At 47.6% G+C, this 23,796-nt stretch overlaps 2 protein-coding genes across 6 annotated transcripts in view; both read right to left on the bottom strand.

The window, feature by feature from the left end:
• The window catches only part of Dop1b (DOP1 leucine zipper like protein B), a 117,212-nt gene extending 114,352 nt beyond the window's left edge, over nucleotides 1–2,860 (bottom strand). For 4 of the 5 annotated variants that reach the window (XR_015045668.1, XM_085832051.1, XM_085832054.1 and 1 more), the window contains exon 1: nucleotides 2,742–2,860. The gene's annotated coding sequence lies outside the window, so the exon portion shown is untranslated. Of the gene's footprint in view, nucleotides 1–2,667; nucleotides 2,703–2,741 lie in introns of those variants that run through there. The other variant, XM_085832052.1, reaches the window with a different exon arrangement.
• A 12,855-nt stretch (nucleotides 2,861–15,715) lies between these two features.
• On the bottom strand, nucleotides 15,716–23,379 carry Cbr3 (carbonyl reductase 3). Its single transcript, XM_021185423.3, has 3 exons — nucleotides 22,952–23,379; nucleotides 21,438–21,545; nucleotides 15,716–16,388 (listed from the first exon to the last, which is right to left on the bottom strand). Exons 1-3 carry the CDS (start codon nucleotides 23,238–23,240, stop codon nucleotides 15,952–15,954), a joined length of 834 nt encoding a protein of 277 aa, XP_021041082.1. The 5' UTR covers nucleotides 23,241–23,379; the 3' UTR covers nucleotides 15,716–15,951.
• Nucleotides 23,380–23,796: the final 417 nt, after the last annotated feature.

The raw sequence follows: 23,796 nt of genomic DNA, 5'->3' as shown, positions 1-23,796 counted from the left end.
CTCAAGATGGGAAGCAGGTAAGTGGTTGCCTGGGTGGACCAGAAACAGACAGACAGGATCATTCTGAGGTCATGGAAATGTGATTATGGCGATCGCTGCTCAACTCTGTAACTCCACTGAAAATCGCTGAATTATATACCTGGTGAATTTGATGGTCTGAAAATTATACCCAAATTAATGCTTTTTTTTTTTTTTTAAACTAAACTAAACTCTGAATTCTACCCACTCAGCACCCTCTTCCCTCATTTTCCCACACTGTACAAAGTGGCTCCTCTATGACTCTAGACTTCTCCTTCCCTTCACCTGCCACACTCACACTAGGTCCTGCTGCCTCTGCCTGTCCCTCTGTCCTTTGTCTCTGCCTGCCCCTCTGTCTTCTTCCTCTGTCTGTCCCTCTGTCCTCTGCCTGCCCCTGTCCTCTTCCTCTGCCTGTCACTCTGTCCTGCTGCTTCTGTCTGTCCCTCTGTCCTCTGCCTCTGCCTGCCCCTGTCCTCTGCCTCTGCCTGTCCCTCTGTCCTCTGCCTGTCCCTCTGTCCTGCAAGTGTCCAGTCTCTCACTCTCATTCTTCTCCCTCTCCTAGTTTCTCACGTGGCACTCCCAGAATCCTCTTGTTGCCCCATGTAAAGCTCTCCTCATTACCAATGCCTCCCTCATTCTACAAGGCTCCACCCTCTGCTCCCTTCACTGTACTGGGTGTGTTCCCAGAGAGACTCATCCTTCCACAGTGCTGCTGCTGCGTATGCAAATGAACCCACAAGATTCACTCTCAGGAGGACCTGTAAGCTTTTTTCTGAAATAATAGGTTTCTTGCTTTGTGAAAACACAAGGAAAAGGTGGTGATCGGAGCAGCAGTGCTTTTATTCTATCAAGTCTACAAAGTTGCTATAGCCACAAAGTCTATAAGCTCCCTGCACCCCCCCCCCCGTTCCTCTAAGGAATTTTCAGTCTGAACTCCAATACAACAGCAGTCCTGAAATATCCCAAGCACAGTTTGTTTATTAAGTGTCCCAGAACAAAGATTCTCGAGCAGGACTGGGTCTCTAGTCTAACTTGAGGAACTACTTAAATAACTGCAGCTGAATTAGGCTGACATGAGGTGACAGAGGTTTAGGCTGGAATACTGACTGAGTCTGGGCTGGGGAGGTGGCTCAGTCAGGTAAGTGCTGAGCACCTGAACCATCCCCACAACCCAGATATAAAGGCCAGATGTGCTGGGTACACATTTGTAATCCTAGCACAGGGCTCTGTCCACCAGCCTGGACTAACCTGGGCTCCAGGCTCAAGGAGATACTTTGCCTCAAAATAAAAAGGATGTCTTTCCTGAGAAAGGAAGCCCAAAGATTGGCTGCAACACTCTCTCTCTCTTTCTCTCTCTCTCTCTCTCTCTCTCTCTCTCTCTCTCTCTCTCTCACACACACACACACACACACACACACACACACACAGAGCTATCCGAGTCTGGTTTGGACAAGAGAGGAAAGAGGAAGGCGAGCTATCAGCAAAGGAGTCCTCAGAGCCCACAGGTGTGGACTCTCATGTCACCAGGAAGAGCTGCATCACTGAGACCGTGAGTGTCCAGGATGACAGAGAGCGCCTGGCTGCCCTTGGCAAGGAGGCTGTCAGCCAGGTATGAGCAGGCAGCAGGTGCAGTTGTTTCTCTGTGAGGGCCCAATGCTGGCACAACTGCACAGCTAAGAAGCTCAGACGTTACTCATGTGAACCCCTTCAAAATACGGGCATGGGGAATTACAACACTACACAGTTTCTGTGTCAGCTCTACACTGATCTCACTTATGAAACACACTGGAGTCCCACGAGGGACATTACTGCCGAAAGATGGGGATATTAGGGATTAGTGGCAGGCATAGGATTCGGGCTCAGTTCTGTTATACAATGGCCAGGTCAACCTCTAAACAGCCCCTCTCACAAGCCATCTCCAACACCTATTTTTGTGAGATACAACCGCAGTTCAGTGGGCTGATAGCGCTATGGAGGCTACAAAAAGCCCTATGCACACGTGCACCTGATACCTTTGCCTTGAAACAGAAAGCATTCGTAGGAGCTCTCTCTCGCCTTACCCATTCCTAATTTCTAAGCTCAGGTGAAGACCCGAAAGCCATCTGCTGGATCCGGAAGTCGGTTGTAAACATGCTTACAAGGAAGGAGTATGATGAACACAGTAAAAGCCGACAATCAGCAGCCTTCCTATTTACTTGTAGATAATGTCCCTGCTTCTACAGCGCATCAACCCTCTTTACCAACTGGCCCAGTTTTGAATTCGGTCTTTTACACTGAGATCAAATAGCACTAGGGGGGAAAAAAGGCAAGACACCTGACACCTCACAGGAATAGCTTTTAAAGGTGGGGTGTCCTCAACAACCCTACACAGGTTTCCCGAGACGGGGACTGCTGTCACCGGATGAGCACCTCCTCCGCGGCTTATCCACCGGCGCAGGGGCAGGCTGGCTGGTGCACGCCGGCTGTTGGGACACCATTAGGGAACCTGGAAGCCCTGCCCAACAAAGGCTGAGCTTCCAGAACGGCCCTGGGCCGGCTAGGCGGACAGCGGTGGCCATTCGACCTCCACCTGCGGCCGAGGCCCGCTCGCACGGACCCTGCCAGGCGCGGAAGGCCGGGTCTGAAGCCCACACCCACGCGCGGCCGTACCCGCACTGCAGCAGACGCGCCACCGCCCGAGCTCTACGCCTCCGCCGCTCCGGGCCCGCGGGGACCACACTTACCGGCGGCCGCGGACCTCGGCGGTGGGCGTGGGACGGAGCCGGTCGGCTGCGGGACAAGGCGGCTCAGCGCTTCGGCAGAGACCGCGAAGGCGGAGGTAGCGCTGCGCCTCAGCCCAGCTGCCGCCACTCCCGGGAACTGGGCGGCTGGGGGCGGGGCCGGAAGGCGGGGCCTCGGGAGGGGCGGGATCTGGAGGCAGGCCCTCGGCGTGGGGCGGGGTCCTTAGCGGTGACTGGGCGTGGCCATAGTAGGCGTGGCCATGACGTTCCGCGTGAACGGGGCGGAGCCTTAACGGTATGGCGGCGCCTCTCTCCTCGTGGGCGGGACTCTAGGCGTGTGGGCGGGGCCTTGGTGGCGGAGTTGGTTTGGCCTCTGGGGCGTGGTGCGGCGCCCTGGTCACATAGGGCGGAGAGCGAAAGAGGAGACTTGGAGGCTGAGGGGTTGGGGGAGGGGTCTGGCAGGGTGGGTGGGGCCTCAAGGCTCAAGGCGGGGCTCTGGACGCGTGGAAATGCCGCTGGACCGATGGTGGGTGGGGTCTCTGAGGGCGGGGTCTTTAGGGCTGGAGGCTGGTCTAAACATGGGGGGCCCGTGGTGCGCGTGGCCTTGCGATGTAGTCCGGTAAAGTCTCACATAAACAGGCAGGTAACCCTGGGCTTTCCGGACTCTGGGAGCAGGGCCTTCCCAGTGTCGTGTACCCTTGGGCTTTGCGTCAGGACCACACCCACAATCTCCATCGTGGGGTGGAGGCAGGAAGAATTCCAGGTGCCAGGAACAGAAGGCATGGGGGTTCCGGGTTAAGGTGTCCCTGCATCCTCTAAGAGTGATGGGGTCTGGGAGCTGGCAGGATTCACTCTGACATTGACCGTGTCTTGATGACGCCAGCACCAGCGCTGCCAGATGAAACAGCGCCTTCTACCGACTAAAGTTATTTCAGTGATAGCCTTTTCCTGTTTAACGTATTCCATGAAAATTTTAGAAAGAGCTATCTAGTGCTGGCTAGTTTTATGCCAATTTGACACAATCTAGAGTCAGCTGAAAGGAGAGAACCTCGATGGAGAAAATACTTCCATAAGATCTGGCTATAAAGCTAGAGAAAGTACCCAAGGAGCTAAAGGGATCTGTAACCCTATAGGTGGAACAACATTATGAAGTAACCAGTAACCCCCCCCCCCCCAGAGCTCGTATCTCTAGCTGCATATGTATCAGAAGATGGTCTAGTCGGCCATCAGTGGAAAGAGAGGCCCATTGGTCGTGCAAACTTTATATGCCTCAGTACAGGGGAACGCCAGGGCCAAGAAGTGGGAATGGGTGGGTAGGGGAGTGGGGGTGAGGGTATGGGGGACTTTTGGGATGGCATTGGAAATGTAAATGAGGAAAATACCTAATTAAAAAAAAAGATCTGGCTATAATCAGACAAAACCTTATTTTCTCAATTGATGGAGAGGGCCCAGCCCATTGTGGGTAAGGACATACCTGGGCTGGTGGTTCTGTGTTCTATAAAAAAGCAAGCTGAGGACTGGAGAGATGGCTCAGCAGTTAAGAGCACTGACTGCTCTTCCAATGGTCCGGAGTTCAAATCCCAGCAACAACATGGTGGCTTACAACCATCCGTAATGAGATCTGATGCTTTCTTCTGGGGTGTCTGAAGACAGCTACAGTGTATTTACATATAATAAATAAATCTTAAAAAAAAAAAAAAAGCAAGCTGAGCAAGCCAGTAAGCAGCACCCTCCATGGCCTCTGCATCAGCTTCTGGCTCCAGGTTCCTGTCCTGCTTGAGTTCCTGCCCTGACTCCTTCAAAGGTGAACCGTGATATGGAAGAGTAAGCCAGACCCTCCCTCCCCAAGCTGCTTTTGGTTGTGGTGTTTCATCACAGCTATAGTAACTAAGACACCATCCAAATCTATTTAGTAATTGTTTATAAAGCTCAGTGGATATTTTTTTCTGGGAAAAAATAGATTATATCAAATTCCAAAATAGATATATCCAGGAAGGCAAGTAGGCTAAGCGGGTAAAGGCACTTGCTGCTCAGACTTTGATTCCTGGATAAGAAAACCAGCTTCTAAAAGTTGTCTTCACACACACACACACACACACACACACACACACACACACTAAATGTAAAAAACAAAACAAAACCCAGATGACAACCCCAACAGGAAGGGTTATGTGAATGGCTGAACTCTGGTTCCCTAACTTTTATTCCATCCATCTGCTAGATACCAAGTGCTCTAGTCTTCTCAGGAATGGTTTTTTTTTTTTTTTAGATTTATTTATTATTATTATATCTAAGTACACTGTAACTGTCTTCAGACGCACCAGAAGAGGGCATCAGATCTCATTACAGATGGTTGTGAGCCATCATGTGGTTGCTGGGACTTGAACTCTGGACCTTCAGAAGAGCACTCGGTGCTCTTAACCACTGAGCCATCTCTCCAGCCCTCAGGAATGGTTTTTATGTCTGGTCTTGAAATGGAAAGGGTGGGGAAGTAAAGAATTGAGCCAACTTAACAGGAAAATATTAATTTCCGAAAAGTTAACTTCCTAGTGAAGGTTTGATAAACTCTCATCTCAGAGCTTAGACAAAATGGCCATACAACAATTGGCATGTTTTGTTGTTTGTTTTGTTTTGGCTTTTTGAGACAAGGTTTCTCGTAGTTCTGGCTGACAGGGAAGTAGCTCTGTAGAGCAGGCTGACCTTGAACTCACAAACATCTGCCTCCTGAGTGCTGGGATCAAAGGTGTGCGCCACTGCACTAAGCTAGTTTTGTTTTGTTTTGTTTTTTTTCCCTTGACAGTCTTCAAGGTTTAACCAGCTCACAGCCCACTAAACAGAGGGAATTGAATTGTGTTATAGCAGTAACGAGAAAGCCCACCCACTTGGGCCAAACCTAACATATACAAATCTGTCCCCGCACAGTGCCCTAGCTGGGTTTCCATTGCTATAAGAAAACACGGTGACAAAAAGCAATTTCGGAAGAAAGCGGTTTATTTTGCTTACATGTCCCTAGCACAGTGTAATGTGAATTCAGGCCAGGCAGGAACTTGAGGGAGGAATTTGGAGACAGAAACTGGAGCAGAGGTCATGGAGGAATGCTGCTTACTGGCTTGCTCAGCTACCTGTCTTATATTTTCCAGGACCACCTGCCCCGGGGTGGTGCCACCCCCAGGGAGCTGGGCCCATGCGCATCAATTATTAATCAAGAAAATGCCCACAGACTTGCCTACAGGCAATCTGATGGAGGCTTTTCTCAGATAAGGCCCCTCTTCCCAGGTACATTGACGTTTGTGTAACCAGCACATGCAGGCATATAAAACCGTCTACGTGTCTAGTGTTTATATCCAGGGATGAAGGGGTTAAAGCTTGGCTGACTCAAAATTTGTAAGCTGTTAAAAAAAAAGAAAAAGAACATCTAAATTTATAATCAAGATTGGCAATAAATATACAATATTAACAGGTGTCAATACAATATTGACAGGTGGTGGCACATGCCTTTAATCACAGCACTCAGAGGCAGAGGGAGGAGGATGTCTATGAGTTCTAAGCCAGCCTGGTCTACAGAATAAGTTCTAGGACAGCTAAGAGTACACACACACACACACACACACACTTCTGGCTCAGCCCCCTCCCTGCCAAAAAACAAATAAAAGGAGATAGCTGGGGTGATGGATCAGCAGGTAAAAGTGCTTGCTGAATAAGAATAAAGAGCTGAGTTCAAATCTCCAGCACCATTGGAATGCTGGGCAGGCATAGCAGCCCACTGTGATCCCAGTAGTTGGGAGGTGGAGACAGAATCTTCAAGTAAGCTAGTTAGCTAGCCTGTGGTGAACCTCCAGCCTTGGCCACATAGCTAGTCTGAGGCTAGCCTGTGCTATGTGAGACCATCACAAAAGGAAAAGGGAAAAGAAAAAAAAAAGTAAGGGAAAATGTAGCTAAGGCGGAAACAGCAGTATCTCAAGTTTGATACCAGCTTGAGTTGCAGGAGAACCTGCCTTGAGGAATAAATGGAAGAAAATGATTAAGAAAGACAGTTGATGTCAACATGTGGCCTCCACATATGCATGCACATGTTCATTCACACATACACATGTGAACATGCATACACGTACATGCACATGAAAAATTGAACTGTGTATGGTTGTCCATCCTAGCACTTGGGAGGTGGAAGCGTCAGAGCTAGCCTGGGCTACATGAGAACACCCCCCCCCCTCAGAAAAATATGAATTGGACTGAGAGCAGTGCACAGTTGTAATCCCAGTACTTGGTTGCCAGAGTCAGGGGATCAGGAATTCACCTCCATCCTTGGCCACATAGCTAGGCTGAGGCTAGCCTGTGCTATGTGAGACTGTCGCAAAAGGAAAAGGAAAAGAAAAAAAAAAGGAAGGGAAAATTTAGCTAAGGCTGAAACAGTAGTATCTCAAGTTTGATACCAGCTTGAGTTACAGGAGAACCTGTCTAGACTGGTTATTTATTTATTTATTTATTTATTTATTTTGTGGTTTTTTCGAGACAGGGTTTCTCTGTATAGCTCTGGCTGTCCTAGGACTCACTTTGTAGACCAGGCTAGCCTCGAACTCAGATATCTGCTTGCCTCTGCCTCCCGAGTGCTGGGATTAAAGGCATACAACACTACACCCAGCTTGGTTAGTTAATTTTTGTCAAGGTGACACAAACTAGAGTCACATGGGAAAAGGGAACCTCAACTTAGGCATTGCCTCCATTAGACTGGCCTATGGGCACATCCCTTAAGGTGCTAATGGCTGATGTGGGAGGGCCCAGCCCACTGTGGGCGGAGTCACCCCTGAGCAGCTATAATAAGAAAGCAGGCTGAGCAAGCCATGGGATATAAGCTAGCAAGCAGTGTTCCTTCAAGGTCTTTTCTTCAGTCTCTGCCTCCAGGTTCCTGCCCTGCTTGCCTCGGCTTCTGCCTTAATTACTTTTCTGTTGCTATGACAAAACGTCATGGCCAAGGCAACTAATAAATAAAAGTATTTAATCAGAGCTGGGCTTACTGTTTGAGACAGAGTCTGTCATATCAGAGAGCATGGCAGCAGGCAGCAGGCAGCAGGCAGTAGCTGAGCTCGCCCTGATCTATAAACACGAGACAGGGGTTAGGGTATAGAACGGTATGAGCTTTTGAAACATCGATGATGCACACTTCCTAATCTTTCCCAGACAGTTCCACCAGCTGGGGATGAAATATTGAAATATATAAGCCTATATAATGGGGATCATACTCATTCGAACAGCCATAGGACACTATCTTAAACAAAAATGAATGAACAAGTAAACCTAGGCAGAGGACAGAGCTCCATGGCAGACCGCTTGCCTAGAACACGCAGCCTCTATATTCAGTTCCTATTATAGCCAAAAGTTAGTTAATTAGTTAGTTTAAAACATGCCTAATTAATTTAAAAAGTGTCTTCTTGGGTCAGATGGTGTTATTACACTCCATACTTCAAAATCTACTTGGCCATCTGCAACTAATGCAGGTTTCTTACAAGATAAGTCAGACTAATTAGAGTATTTCAAATTAAGCATTCATCTGAAACTTTAGAGCTCCAACACATTATTCATTCTGGGACAGAGTAGAACTGAACTTCAGGCCCCTCTTGTTGACTTTGAAGGGTGCCTTCCAACCCCGCACACAGGAGGCAGAGGCAGGGACAGGCAGATCTCTGCAAGTTTGAGTTCTAGGCTACCCAGAGCTACCCAGAGAGACCCTGTCTTGGAAAAGAAAGAGTACCAGACACAGAACCGACTGCATTTTGTAGCTCCACCCAGTCCATCCATTTGACACTGGCTGGTTGGACGAACTGAATTTGGGTATATAGATATTGATAATTCTTTAAGAATTAGTCTCCGCCTTTTGGAATGGGGACAGCATAAGGCTGGCCCATGATGCCCTAGCCTTTTCTTGGTAGATACCAAGGCACCATGATGATGCTACCCTGCCACGGATACAGAGCATACGCTTCCTAGCCGGCTGTGTTTCTTCCATGATGCCTCCCGCTCTATCAGTGGCTTCCGGATCCTTCTATAGTCAGAACTCCTGCTCTGTTACCGAGGTGATACTGAAGCTACATGTTACTTCAGCCAAGCTCTCTCAGACCTCCAAATCAGACCTTATAGTCAAAATGTGAGTGCAAAGCACCGAAGAGATCACTCTGCTTCCGTTACCCTCCCAAACAATTGCTCACACGCCACATCAGCTGCACAGACAGAGCCCAGATGGGCCTCAGAGCGGAGCACGCGTGAAGAGGAAGAATCAGCTCGACGGAGTGATGACCAGCCTCTGATGCTGAAGGAAACCATCTTCATGTCTTCAGAGAGACAGTCGTACCATACTAAAACCCATACTAAAACCCAGTCGTACCATACTTGCGCTTCAGAGGTATTTGTTCTTAGTGATAACTCTTAGAACATCATTCCTTAGAACTCTCATAACAATATCCCTTATCCGTGCCTGGGCGTGTGTGCATATGTCTGTGTACATGCCCATATGTGTGCATGACGTGGATATGTGTGCAGATGTGGAGAGCCGCGATAACATTTGCCATCACAAGATGGCGCCGGCTTCCGCAGTGCCTTATGCCACTTAAACAAAGAACAAGTTATGGTGCACATGCGCTAGGAGTAATGCGCACCACCCCGGGGCGTGTCTATGAGATCGTGGGTAAGCGACCAGTCAGGCGTGGACACGCCACGCTAGGGTGTATATAAGCAGCGCCTTTCTGAGGCTCGGCGTCTACCTCATCAATATGCAATAAAGATTTGCTGCAGAAGAATCCTGGTGTTCCGTGCGCGTTCTTGCCGGCGAGACAATAGCGCGGGACATGCAGAGGCCAGAGGGTAAAATCAGATAGCTTCTATCATTTTCTCGCCCATATTTTTGCCGCACAAGCTCCCTTACTGAGGATGGTACTTGAAGATTTGGCAAGACTAGCTAGCCAGCCAGCTCCAAGGCTCCTTTTGTCCCCTCCTCCTTCTGGCACTAGGAATATAGTCCAGTGCTCTGATACCCGGCTTTTAGTGTGAGTGCTAGGGTCCCAAACTGAGGTCATTATGCCTGTGCAGCCAGTCCTTTACCCACTGGGCCATCGCCTCTGATGGCCCACACAGCAGAATATCTTTAATATTCTTTCTCTAGCTCTATTGAGATACAACGAATAATGTGTGGATGTAAGGTGTAAAATGTGGTGATCTGATACTCCTTGAGAGATGGTAATTAGTCACCACAGTGAACAATGTCCCCTCACATGGTTGCCATTCTCCTTTCTGGTGACGGTAATAACCTTAAGGAACTACTCTCTGAGCAAATTTCAGGCGTTCGGCCCCCAGCTTTCTTTTTTATTTTTTTTTTATTTATTTATTTTTTTTTTTGGTTTTTCGAGACAGGGTTTCTCTGTGTAGCCCTGGCTGTCCTGGCACTCACTTTGTAGACCAGGCTGGCCTCGAACTCAGAAATCCGCCTGCCTCTGCCTCCCGAGTGCTGGGATTAAAGGCGTGCGCCACCACGCCCGGCGGCCCCCAGCTTTCTAAGGCGACGTTGCTGTGCAGTATAGATCATCACTTCACAGTCCTGAAGGCAGCGAAGATGCAACTTGTCGAATTTGGAAAACTAAAAACTTCCCACTCATTATATGTTGACACAAACTCCCGAAATATAAATAACATAACAACAACAACAACAAAAAAAACGGGCAGGAAAAGATGGGCTATTTCATTTCTGATTATAAAAGAAAAAGAGATCCTGAAATTAGAGGCAGTAGAAAAAAAATACAAGTCAAATTTCAAGCTCCTCTATGTAAAAAATGGCCAAAAAGGCGAAGTACATTGGAAGGGAGATGCTTTCAGAGTTGCTCCTCAGAGCCAAGGAGTTGGTTTTGCTGAAAGGCTTCATAAAGCAGGAGCACCTACAAACAGATAAATAAATAACCACCCTACAAACCACGAGGGAGACAGAAAGCGTCTTCTGTTTCTAATTAGTAACAGCTTATGGTTGTTAAGTGGTTTTTGAAGCAAACACAGGGAATTTTTAAACATATGCAAATAGTGGCCACGTAGTTTGGTGGGGGTGGCACACACCGGTCCTCTCAGCTGTAGGGGAGGAGGCTGAGGCTGAGGCAGAGGAACCAGAATGCAGCCTGGGCTGCACCATGAGGCCATGTCTCAGAGAATAAATAAAGACCAGGGGGTGGGAAAAAATGTAAGTTGAGATGGGGGTTTTCATTTATGAACTGAGCACAGATAAAGAAGGGGAGAAGAAGATCCAGGGATGATTTTGAGCAGAGTAAGGTAGCCATTATTACTTATTGTTGGGGACATAGGATTAACAAATGGTGTGGACACAGATAGTAGTAAAGTATCAAAAAGCTGGTGAGATCGCTCAGTGGTTAAGAGCGCCGACTGCTCTTCCGAAGATCCTGAGTTCAAATCTCAGCAACCACATGGTGACTCACAACCATCTGTAATGAGATCTGATACCCTCTTCTGGTGTGTCTGGAGACAGCTACAGTGTACTCATCTACATAAAATAAATTAATAAATATTAAAAAAGGAAAAGTTTTGAAAAAAAAAAGTATCAAAAAGCCGGGCAGTGGTGGCGCATGCCTTTAATCCCAGCACTTGGGAGGCAGAGGCAGGCGGATTTCTGAGTTCGAGGCCAGCCTGGTCTACAGAGTGAGTTCCAGGACAGCCAGGGCTACACAGAGAAACCCTGTCTTGAAAAACCAAAATAAATAAATAAATAATAAAGTAGCAAAAATCAAAATTAATGCCCCAATAGATAAGGCACTATAAATAGACAGATAGCAGGGAATATGGAAAATGTTTAATGCTTTACACGTGAGAAAACTGTAAAGAAGCAATCTCTGAGATGGAGCGTAAAAGTTCTGGGTAGTTTGTGACGTATATGTATCATTGAACATTTTGCATATCAATGTGCTATGATGGTTTGTATATGCTTGGCTCAGAGAGTGTCACTATTAGAAGGTATGGCCTTGTTGGAGAAGGTATGTCACTGTGGGTATTTACATAAGACCCTTATCATGGCTGCCTGGAAATTAGTCTTCCACTAGCAGCCTTCAGATGAAGATATAGAACTCTGAGCTCTGCCTGCCCCATGCCTGCCTGGATGCTGCCATGTTCCTGCCTCCATGATAATGGACTGAACCTCTGAATCTGTAAGCCAGCTCCAAATATATGTTGTCCTTTATAAGAAAACAAGACAAAAAAACAAAAGGAGCCTAGTGTCTATCTCTGGAGAGTAACCTCTGTACCCCCCACCCCCTTAAGCTCAGCCTCTGACCAACAGCATCCATTCCTTCCTCTACCTATGTTCCTCTTCCCAGAGGAGCCGGGATGCAGCTCTGTATCCATGCTGGGCCCACTTTTCAGCTACTTGTCACTTAAGCAGGCCTCTGTTCTGCTCATCATCATGTATATTATATCCACACACTGGTACTCTGCCGATTTTCAGTCCATCAAAGTTCCTGCTGAAAGTCTGCAGAAGAAGTCGAAAGGCCATGTCCAAAGCTGGCATGGTTCATGTGGGTTTACCATACCAACACTGACCCAGAAAATCCGGCAGGTCCTTCTGCCTCACAGAAATAAATATTAAAAGATGTGATTTATTGGAAATATGCTCCATTTAAATCATCCTCTTCTCGATGGGAAATGTATCCAATCTGAGGACATAACGGTCAAACAGCTTACAAGTTACTCAGATGAGGGGCATCATCTCCTGTAGGAGGTGAGGAGGTCTTTGTGCTCACAGACAAGCTCAGGAACCAGGAAATGTTGAGCACACAGGGTTGTTCCTTCAAGGGAAAGATTCAATGCCTCGTTGAAGTTAACATCCGATCTGTCTTCCCAGTCCTGTGCTCCCAAAAATAAGACTCACACTCAAAATACATTTACAGATACCTTGGCCATATATCTAGGCTCTTCTCTGACTAGGTCACAACTTAGATAACCCAGTTATTTTTCCCTACATTCTTGTCATGTGGCTGGTTACCTGTGCTCAGGTATCCTGCATCCTTCCCCTCACATCTTCCAGGGCAGCTTTCCCTCTTGACTCTATCCCAGAATTCTTTCTCCTCCCAGATGTCCCACCTCCCATTTCCTGCCCAAGCCATAGGCCATAGACTTTTTAATTGACAGGTGATGCATCCATACAATACACAAAATATTCTCTCTACAATACCTGTTATCCACCCAGAAGGCTGGAGCAGACATGCATTCTAGCTTGGGGACCTTTGCTCTGTCTGGGTAGATAGAGACTTCTCCGGCACTATATCTTCCCTTTGATTCTTAACATAATTTCTTCCTCTGTCTATAGAACCTATCTTCATGGAATTTCTGAGGGTTTTTGTCGGCAATTCCTCTGGGCTCTGCCCAACAGTTACCTAGCAACAGCTTGCATCTCCAACCACCAGGTACTAGCCAGGAGCTAGGCATATAAGAAGACCTCCATCCCCCACCCTCCACCCCCATGCCAAAGTCCCCAGCTGGCTTCTTCCCCTCTTTCTCCCTTTCTCTCTCCTCTCTCTTTCTGTTCTTCTCTGTCTTCCTCCTTTCTCTGCCTCCTCCCCTTTTCCAGGTCCCCTCCCAATCCCGCCAATAAACCTTTATATTAGGTCCGTCACATAACTGATTCCTTAGGGGGACACCTTGGCAGACCCTGCTGAAATGCTCCCTCCTGCCGCACTAGATTCCTGAGATTTATAAAACCCAACAGTTTTGCTGTAGTCACAGCTGGTCTGCATTTATTTTACTTTGTTGCCCACATGGGATTGAGCTAACAGTCACCAGAATAATAATGCTCACCAAATTCTGCTGTGTTTAAAGATGATTTAAATAAACCTTTGAGGGCCAAATGCCAGAAGCTGAACCAATACTAGCTACTGAGTGTTGAGCTGGACTCCCAGGGCCTGTCTCCCTACAGCCTGTGATGTTTGCAGAAACAAATCCCCGAAATCTCCCTTAAATTTTTACATTGACAAAGATAACCACGGCTCCTAGAACTATAGCAGAAACCAGATGTGGCCATGGTCAGATACCAGGGGCTCTTCATTCAGACAGTCCTGGATGTGCCTTGGCTCTCTGTAGCTGTGCGATCCAGGACAATTTAATTAACATCCCTGAGATTTTATGTCTGCATTTGAAAAATGAGAGTGAATACAGGCACAGTAGCTCACGCCTGAAATCATAGCACAAGAGGCTGGAGCAGGGGACTGATACAAGTCTGAGCTATGTAGTTCTAGGCCAGCCTGGACTACAGAGTGAGTCCCTATCTCAAAAAACAAAACAAAACAAAAACAAAAACAAAAAAAACCAAAAAACAAAAACAAAAACCAAAAAAACAAAAAAAACCCTCCCAAAATTGGGTTGTTATGCAAACCTGAAGACCTGAGTTAGATCCCCAATGTCCACAGGGGTGAGAACCAGTTCCCGAATGTTGTCCTGTGACCGCCACATCTGTGACATGCAGATGTCATGGTTTACTTATGACATATCATTAACACACACACATATGCATGAATGTATATACAAATGCATGCACACACATGCATCCATAATAAAACATAAACTTTTTGGAATTTACTTTTTATATGCAATGTCTACCAAAACAACAACAACAACAACAAAAAAAAACAAACAAAAAACCCAACCCAAATACCCCAAACTGAAAGAACAAGAAGGAAAATGACAATGTCACCAGCGTTCAGAGTCACTACGCTGGTTCCACAGAGCCATGGTGGTGGGAAACACCAGCATGACACACAGTCTGGTAAGCAGCAGATCTTTTAGTTCATGGTTTTGCTTTGCTTTGGATTTCAGGCCCGATTATAGTTTGTCTACAATGCGCCATGGAACATTTTTTTTTTTTTTTTTTTTTTTTTGGTTTTTCGAGACAGGGTTTCTCTGTGTAGCCCTGGCTGTCCTGGCACTCACTTTGTAGACCAGGCTGGCCTCGAACTCAGAAATCCGCCTGCCTCTGCCTCCCGAGTGCTGGGATTAAAGGCGTGCGCCACCACGGAACATTTTAATGCATTGCTATTACTCGAGTTCCTCTGAGCTGCCAGCAATAGTTTGATTCAACCCAGTTAAGGGAACGAGGAATCTCAGCATAGAGAGCATCATACTCTCAGGGACTGTGGGAGGCAAGGGAAGGGAGTTAGTCCACTCTGCAACCACTCCTCTTGAGGGCTGACCTGTCCCTCCCCCCACCCCCACCCCACCCCACCCCACACACACTCTGGCTATGGCCTGCCTGGATCTGTCCCTCTGATCACCACTGCCGAGGTATGGCCACTCACCGCTCTAGCCCTAAGCTAGTTCAATCTGGTTTGCTTTCATTAGAGCAAGGTCAAGTCACACACTTTGTCACTCAACCATGGGGACTCAGAGGAGGGGCAGCGAATCCGAGAGCTCTCCTGCCTGTTACAGTTGGCAAAGGTCTCCGAAGGCAGCCCCATATGTGAAGCTGTGACTGGCTCCTGATAGAAGAGGAAGTTGAAATGAAAAGGCCAGGCAGTTGACTTCTCCACTTCCTGTCTGTGTTTAAGCAGAAGGGCAATGCTTGGTGATGCCTGGGTGTGGTGTGGTGTGGTGTTCGTCTCCCCCCAACCATAATTCCCAGCAGCAGGGCTCCGGAGGCTGGCTGCAGGGGACACTTGCCTGTGGAAGCTACTCAGAAGCTCGCTGAGATCGTTAATATTGTAGGACCCACAGCCTGGCTGAATGGATGTTGGATTTAGTCAACGAAATAAAGGCAGACTGGGGAGAAGGGGGAGACAGGCTGGCTGTTAAGAGCACTTGCTGTTCTGCCAGGTGCCTTCCCAAGCACCTATAACTTCAGTTCCAAGGGATCCAACACCACCTCAGGCCTCTATGGGCACCCGGAATGTACATGGTACATGGACACACACACATAAAACAAACAAACAAACAAACAAAAACAAATAATACATAAAATAAAACAAATAAATCTTTTTAATTTGAAAAATCAAAGCAGGCACATTAACTGGATGAAAACACGATGAGCTGCGAGAGTGTGGACACAGCGAATTGTTCAGCCTGAGCTTGCAGAGCCGCAGATAGGAACGGACCTTCCCCCTTGATGTGGGAAAGAATCAGACCACACCAGGCTGCATTCATCTCTCCGGCTAACGTTTATCAAACAGTTAAGCCCCAGAGCAGACGTTCACCAAGTTTGCACAACTTTGTCACGGACTAGCTGGCCGTGAGGTTCAGTGGCATCTGGAGGCAGGAGAGCCAAGTAAACGGGGGTTTCGGCCCCCTCTTCCACGGTCCGGGAGCCCTGGTCCCTCGCCATGTCGGTCTTCACCCATCCCGGGCAGCAGGCATTGAGCAGAATCCTGTCTGCTTTCCTCTTTTCATCCAGCTGCCGGGCCAGGATCCTCGTAAGGACTGTCACCCCCAGCTTCGACACCCCGTAAGCCGAGTCTGGCCAACCTTCCCTCTCGTGGACTTCATTTTTTGTATCCTCCACAAACTTTTTCATGAGGTCGACCAGGTCCACCTCGGTAAGTGTGTCACATCGGAACTTTTCCTGAAGATCTTCCCTGCAGTTCTCTAGGGCTTTTAACCCCTGCAGACTGCTGATGTTCACCACTCTACCTGCAACAGACAACGCCAGGAAAGTCCATCACAAAGGGTATTTCAGAAGGTACGGAGGTGTGCACCGCAGTCTCTGTGCAGTGTAGGTTTAACTGCTGATAAAACAGAAGGTGGAGGCGCGGAGACAGCTCCGCAAGTAAAGGCTCTTTCTTGCCTCCCAGCCGGATGACCTGAGTTCCACTTTTTTTTTTTTTTTTTAATTTTTAAAAAAGATTTATTTATTCTTTTATGTAGCAACAGTACATTGTTGCTGTTCTCAGACATACCAGAAGAAAGCATCCTGCTACAGATGGTTGTGAGCCATCATGCGGTTGCTGGGAACTGAACTCAGGACTTCTGGAAGAGCAGTCAGTTATCTTAACCACTGAGCCATCACTCCAGCCCCAGAGTTCCATTCTAAGTCTCCAAAGTGGGAGAACTGATTCCTGTGGTTTGTCCTCTGACATCCACACATGATGCATATAAACACACACACCCCTTCAAATAAATAAATACATGAACAAATAGACAGCAAGTCTAGAAGACATACAATCCACGTGTGTGTGTATGTGTCTGTCTGTTTGTGTGTATTCCAAGGGGACAAACACATCTCTACCACTGACCAGGCTTTCCTTCTATAACTATACATATGATATATATTTGAAAACCTTTTTGCTATTTTGTATACATGTATACACATATGTGTTTGCATATATGTAATAGTAAAAAGTGCCGTGTCTAAAAATGAATTTAAAATCAAATGCACTCTAAATCTGAGGTTTTTCTGGCAGTGTTCAACAGTTTTGTGTCTCGGGACTTTACTGCATCCTTGGTTTCTGAGCATGCACGTGCATTTTAGATGCCATTTTGCTACTAACTGCCAAGAAGCACCGTGTAAAACACTTCTACTCAAGTCTGGAACTCGTATGTGGTGACCTGCAGTGGCTTGTTCCTGCACAGACCAACTTTCCTGCTCTTACGGAAAAACAACAGATCAATTGCTAAAACCAATTTTTTGACATTTTCCTCCCATCATTCCACAGTCTGTGGGCATCAGGTTGGTGTAACTTTGGACTGCATTATGTTAGAATGTTTCATTCTAAAGACTATTGCTGGAGGTGCTGACTTACGTTTCAAAAGATTAGTGAGATGAATTTTGGCTTGCGCTTAGGACAGAATTTCCAAGAACTTTTGAGATGGTCCTAACATACTTTCAACATTCTGTAATATGCATTTATGTGAAGAGGTGTTCTTGGTACCAATGGTTGTAAAATACAAATGTTGATTGATTTTTGGAAAGTGTTGAAGATTTGCTGCATCCTGCAGCACCAATTACTCAACCAGGATCTAAACTTCTATGTAAATAAATAAGAACTGCATCTCATTATTATGCAAATTTGCCTTAATTTTAACTGGTAAAATTCTACGTGCTTTTTTTTTTTTCTTGACAGAGACTCATGCATCTCAGGTTGTGCTTCAAACTCTCTACAGGTCGCTGAGGGTAACCTTGGATTTCTGATCCTCCTGCCTCCACCTTAGGAGTACAGGCATTTGCTATCATATTCAATTTATATATTACTAGGAATTAAACCGAGGACCTCCTGTGTGCCAGGCAAGCACCATAACAACTGAGCTACATCCCCAACTTTAAAAGAATCATTTTAAATGAAATGTCTTGATGGTTCATAATCAGAAAATGTTGGTTTACCAATTTCATATACTTGCTGTTGCATTAAAATTTCCCCCAGAGTGAAAAGGTCACTAGTGGAGAAAGTTTAAGAAGCCTTGCTTTTAAAGATGGTGGACTCATGGCTCTGCAGATCTGTGGCAGCTGGGGACCACCCAAAAGGAAACTAAAGTACTGCATCAGGGAGGAATCCTTGGGATCACATCTGTTTCATGTTTTCACAACAAAGCCACAAAACAGATACCCAGGGCCCAAGGGCCACCCAAGCCTCAAAGTTAAAAATACCACAGGGGCAAACTCATCCCACTTGCAGGCCAGGGTCAGCCTCCTAAGAACTTACTCAGTCAGGATGGGATGTGCTATGCAAACTGAAATCCTCAGTTCTTCCTGTATCAGCTACCCAGGTTTTCCTTTGTTCAGAACTGTAACTTCCACCTAGCTTGAGCAGATATACCCTTTAGTTGTCCTTGTGTCTGTGTTCATTTTTTTTAAAGCAGTTGTCATGGCAGAAAAGCCTGGAGTATACCCGAGACCAGACCCAGCATACCTATTGTGACTATTTCTAGAGCCAAGTCACTATGGCAGGTGACAGAATCATCAGGCAGTTTTATTAAAAAAAAACAAAGACAAAACCAAAAACCTCCTCTTTCAACACACATAATCCGCCTACTTATCACCTGAATCCCAAGGGACGGTGCCTTGAAGGAGACTTCAGGATGAAGGCTCTCAATTCCCTAGATGCACAGTTGGCTAGGGCTGTGGGCAGCCACCTCCATCCTCTCCTAGAAGTGTATCTCTAGTGATAACTTCATCCAATCCACACTGGAGGGAGACCCATTCTCCACTCTGGTTCCAACTTCATTAATCTAAGATACCAGCAACATGACAATGAACCAATTCATGAATATGAGTTAATATTCACATTGGCCAAAGTTCACAGCTACTGAAGAGGCAGTAGGGTTCATAATATGATTCCGGCAACTGGGAGGCTGTGAGTTCAAGGCCAGCTTGGGCTATGAAGTTTTAGGTCTGCAAAGTGTATAGAGAAAGAAGAGAGGGAGTGAGGGAGGGGGCAGGGAAGACAATAAACACTAACTGTAGGAGCTGCGAGGTGCCTTGGAGGAAGTTCTAATCCACATTATAGGGGGAAGTTATCTTGTGTCCTCTTTGATCCAGGGGCACATGTGTGGGAGGTGCTGGAGGGTGATCAAAGATCATCCTATTAACCAGATGGTCCAGCCAGCTCTAAGAGGGACGACACCACACCAACTACCAGCGGCAGCATTGTCTGGCGCACGTGAGTGTGCATGTGTGTGTGTGTGTGTGCACATGCGTGCTTGTGCATGTGTGTCTCCATGCATACAGAAACAACTTCCACTTTTTTTTTTTTTTTTTTTTTTAAGAAAGAACAACAGGCAAGTAGCTCCCTCTAGTGACTTAATTATTGCTGAAGCTATTTTTTTGTCTTGAGCGTGTAAGCAAGACCTAGGATCCTGGAAAGTAAGGTGCTAAAAGCTAAACAGAAAGTGCAAGTCTGTGATAGTAAGCACAGTGTCTCTCAGCTCTCAGGGAACAGAGTGTAGCCAAGTCACCTGTCCTAGGCAGGTGCCCTATCAATCAGAGTTCCCCCAGGGCAGGAAGCTGCAGGCTTGATTAAAGCCGCGGTTCACCTGATTCTTGCCCCTCCCGCTTCCTCTGAGAGCTTTCCTTTAACTTTCAAAATTGGCTTGGCTCTCACTTGATGTTGTAATTCTCATTTCAACAGAATGAAGTTTATTCGATCAGGCGATTGGCGGTGAAGGCTTCTGAGTTCAGGGATCGCAGGTGTGTGCGGGGGCCCGGAGACTTCCTGGGAATCCATCCCACTAAGAAACGAGGGAGGAGTGAGCAGGTGGCGGGCAGGGGTCCAAGTTCAGCTCTCACTACAGTTTTCAGACTGACATTTTCTTACAAATAAGCTGGGATAGGGATGCATGCCTGGGATCCCAGCATCCAGGAAGCAAAGGCAGGAGGAGGCGTCAGAGGTTCAAGGTCAGCCTGGTTTACACGGCAAATTCAAGGCCAGAAAACACTGTAGAGTTAGATCCTGGTTAAAAAAAAAGAATAGAGGGGGGAAAAATTCTCCTAAATCCTGAGCTAATTCTCTTTCAAAATGTTAAGAAAATTAAATTTTTAAATTTCTATTTATTTTATGTGTCTGTATGAGTGTTTTGCCTGTATGTATGTATGTATGTGTACATTGCCCTGTGCCCAAAGAGGTTAGAATAGGGTGTTGGATCCTCTGGAACTGGAGTTACCAATGGCTGTGAGCTATATAGGTGCAGGAAACCATGGGAACTGAGCCCATGTCTTCTACAAGAGCAACAAGTGCTCTTAATCTCCGAACTCTCTCTCTCTCTCTGGCCCTGAAAATTATGTTTTTTAAAAACAATAGCCGGGGGCTGGAGAGTTGGCTCAAAGGTTAAGAGCACTGACTGCTCTTCCAGAGGTCCTGAGTTCAGTTCCCAGCAACCACATGGTGGCTCACAACCATCTGTAATGAGATCTGACGCCCTCTGCTGGTGAACAGATGCACATACAGGTAGAGCACTCATATACATAAATTAAAGCCTTAAAAAAAAAAAAAATCAAAACAACAGCACTTTCCCTCAGAACCGCAGTCAATCTCAGAAAAGGGAAATCCCCAGAGAAGTGCCTCTCTCCATCAAGTTGGCCGTCTCACACCTTAGAGTCTTTGTTAGGAAATCTCTATCTCCCAGCTCAGCTCCAGGCTCTGTGGATGAAATGGTCCTCCTGTATATGATGGGCCCAGTTTTTACTTCCAGTGCTGGGTATTATGGTGGGCACCCAATAAACATTAGAAGGAAATTAATGATAATTAATAATAAATATTGAACCCTCATGGGCTGGAGGTAAGGTGTTTCCCCATAAAAAAAAACTACTTCTTTCGGATTCTCTCAGCTTACAGCATTTAGAAAAACACCTTCTCATAAGGTTTTTGTTTGTTTGTTCGTTTGTTTGTTTGACATAAGAAAGGAACAGAAGGACTGTTATAATGCCAGATAAGTCAGGGGTGGGCCCCTCCTTGCAATGCCGGGGCAGGAGGGCAACTCTCTAAGACTGTCACAGACCTTTGGGGCCATGCTGCATCCTGTGATGGAGGTTGAGCTCATGACACAGACCCCAAGAACTGATCAGCACCACAGAGTTCTGACAACCACAGCCAAAAGGCTCAAGTACAGAGCCAGACACCTTGATAAAATAAGGCAGTTTTTACCCTCCATCTCACAAGCAAATGGCAGCCCTGGTGGTCCCTGTTGGTTGCCCTATTTGAGGGACCGGGGGCTGCTTCCTGAGGGACAGTAGTCCTACTTTGGACTTACCATGTGGTTTCATTATGGGCAGTAACTCAGTGCAGACATTTCTAGTGGCAAAAAAGTTCGTCTTCAGTGTCACCTCAGCTTGAATGTCGAAGGGTGTTGGATCATCCACTTTGAAAAGCAAAGAAAGAAAGAAAGAAAGAAAGAAAGAAAGAAAGAAAGAAAGAGAATTACATTTTCCTCTGAAACTCGTGTGGCCAAGTTGGATCTCATCACATAACAGCTAAAGGGAAAGTGTACTAACTTTAAGACAGTCTTGCTGAGCATGGTGATACACACATCTGTAAAGTACACACACACACACACACACGCACACACCTTTAAACTAGAACTTGATCATTCTAAAGGTCTTAAGAGCATAAGGAAAGAAGTTTCTGGTCCACACCCCAAGTTTCTCATCAGCCACGCTCATGTCGCGTCTCAAGAACACTCAGTTTTGATCTTCCTGTCTCAAGCTTGAATAGGGTTCCTGGAGGTTGGGAAAAGATGCTCTGGTGAGGCAGGTGTAAGACCTCAGCTTGTGTGGTGGGGCAGCTGCTGCTCAGGTTTGCATACACATGGCCCACATTTAAGTATGAACCTCCAGGGCCTTAATTCACCAAACCTTCCATCCGATGCTGAGAGTGGCTGAGGTGGTGAGCTCGCCCCTCCCCTTCCCCAAAGCCCACATGCCAGAGTTTGGAAGTGCGGGTACAAGGGTAACTTGGCTCTCACGAAGGCGCCTATGGGTGTCCAGGGCCAACTGGAGAGTTTTCGGCTGCACAATAGTCTCCCTCCCTCGTTAGTCTCCGGCTCTCTCAGCATTTTCAGTGAAGCTGGAATGTTTGTTTCAGTTCCAGCACATGGCAACTGGATAATTTTGCTAATTGGACATTTGTTAGAGTAAGCGATCTTGTTTTTTTTTTTCCCCCTAAAGGAAGATGATTTCCAAACCGCACTTGCAAGTTTAATAACAAACCTAGTTCCCCGAGGAGGAGGGAAGCAGAGCTCGCTTCCTTTTTGCGAGAGCCTCTCAAAACGCTCCATTAAAGCGGGTAGGAAACCCACTATCGTGCCAGGGCGCTAATTGTGTCCGGGCGACCCATTTCCTGTCCTCAGCAGATATCTCCTGGCATCTATGAATGCGCCCTTGTTTCACGCGAAGCGAAAGCTCCAACCGTATTTTTTTGGAAGACCCTTCTCTGGGAAAAGCCTTCGTGCGTGGGACAGAAAGCTGATGAGCTTGACAAGGCGTGGTTCCCTCCCAAGAGACCGGTTTTCTTGCAAACAGGCGCAGCTGAAAGTTCTAAGGAGGGCCTCCGGCAGAGCACAGGCCCGCACAGGCCGCCGGCCGGGTCGGGCGTGGAGTGGGGCGCCTGGGCGGGCCCGCACCCGAGTCACCGCACAGGGGAACTCGCCTCGCAGGGCGCGAGCCGGGTGCACCCAGGCGGGATGGCGCAGCCTCCGGATCCCAGAGGCTCACTGCCCAGCACCCTCGGAGAACCCCGGGACACCTCCTCCTGGAGCCCCACACCTACTTCTAAAGGCGATGCCCGCGTTGTTGACCAGCACGTTAAGTCCCCCGTACTCCTTGCGCAGAAAGTCGCGCAGCGCACGGATGCTCTGCGGGTCGTCGATGTCCAGCTGGTGGAAGCGTGGGCTCAGGCCCTCCGCCTGCAGCTGCTGCACCGCCGCGCGGCCCCGCGCCTCGTCCCGCGCCGTGAGCACCACGTCCCCGGAGAATTTCCGACACAGGTCACGCGTGATCGCAAAGCCGATGCCTTTGTTAGCCCCGGTTACCAGGGCCACGCGGCTGCAGGACGACATGTCAGAGGGACACACGGACCACCTGATGGCCGGGCCGGCTGGGCAGCGCGTCACGCGTGGTCAAAACCGTGGCGTAGGAATAGGTTCTGGGACCCGGCGCTGCGACTGCTAGAGAGCAAGGCCTTGAGAAGCCTGTCCCTCCCCTCTGAGGAGGAGCCGTCTGTTCCCAAAGGGTCCGCCTCCTCCCGCCCGCCCGTCCGCCCGCCAGTGTAGAGATCCTGGTTCAGAGCTAAGCAGTGGTCAGCGACAAGCGCAGCTCCCAAAGGAAGTGGGCAGCAGGACTCGTGGCAGTCGGATTGAAACAACTATTTTGGGGAAACCTCAAAAGGAGGAAAACAAATGCTCCGTAATTTTCTTGGGCGAGAAGCCGTCGTTCTCTGCAAAATGCAAATGTTTGCTTCTGTGGAACTCGCTCTGAGATTACTTAACACACCCCGCTGTTTGCTCAGGGACTTCAGGGAACAGTGCCTAGGAGTAGACTGAACAGGTGTGGGCGAGCCCTCGCGGCTGGAGGTCTCGGTGCGCCCCCACGTGGGAGAGAAGGCTCATGTTTATC

This window comes from Mus caroli, unplaced genomic scaffold, assembly GCF_978045245.1.
Source record: "Mus caroli unplaced genomic scaffold, Mus_caroli_1 scaffold_17, whole genome shotgun sequence".
In the NCBI taxonomy this organism is placed as follows: domain Eukaryota; kingdom Metazoa; phylum Chordata; class Mammalia; order Rodentia; family Muridae; genus Mus; species Mus caroli.
Note: the sequence above shows the minus strand (reverse complement) of the source record. Positions and strands in the feature narration are given on the sequence as shown.

Coding starts and splice junctions, on each gene's coding strand:
- Cbr3 (XM_021185423.3), bottom strand. CDS start 23,240: ATGTCGTCCTGCAGCCGCGTGGCCCTGGTAACCGGGGCTAACAAAGGC. Junction 21,546..22,951: donor CGCGGGCATCGCCTTTAGAA/GTAGGTGTGGGG, acceptor TGCTTTTCAAAG/TGGATGATCCAACACCCTTC. Junction 16,389..21,437: donor GCCCATAATGAAACCACATG/GTAAGTCCAAAG, acceptor TGTCTGTTGCAG/GTAGAGTGGTGAACATCAGC.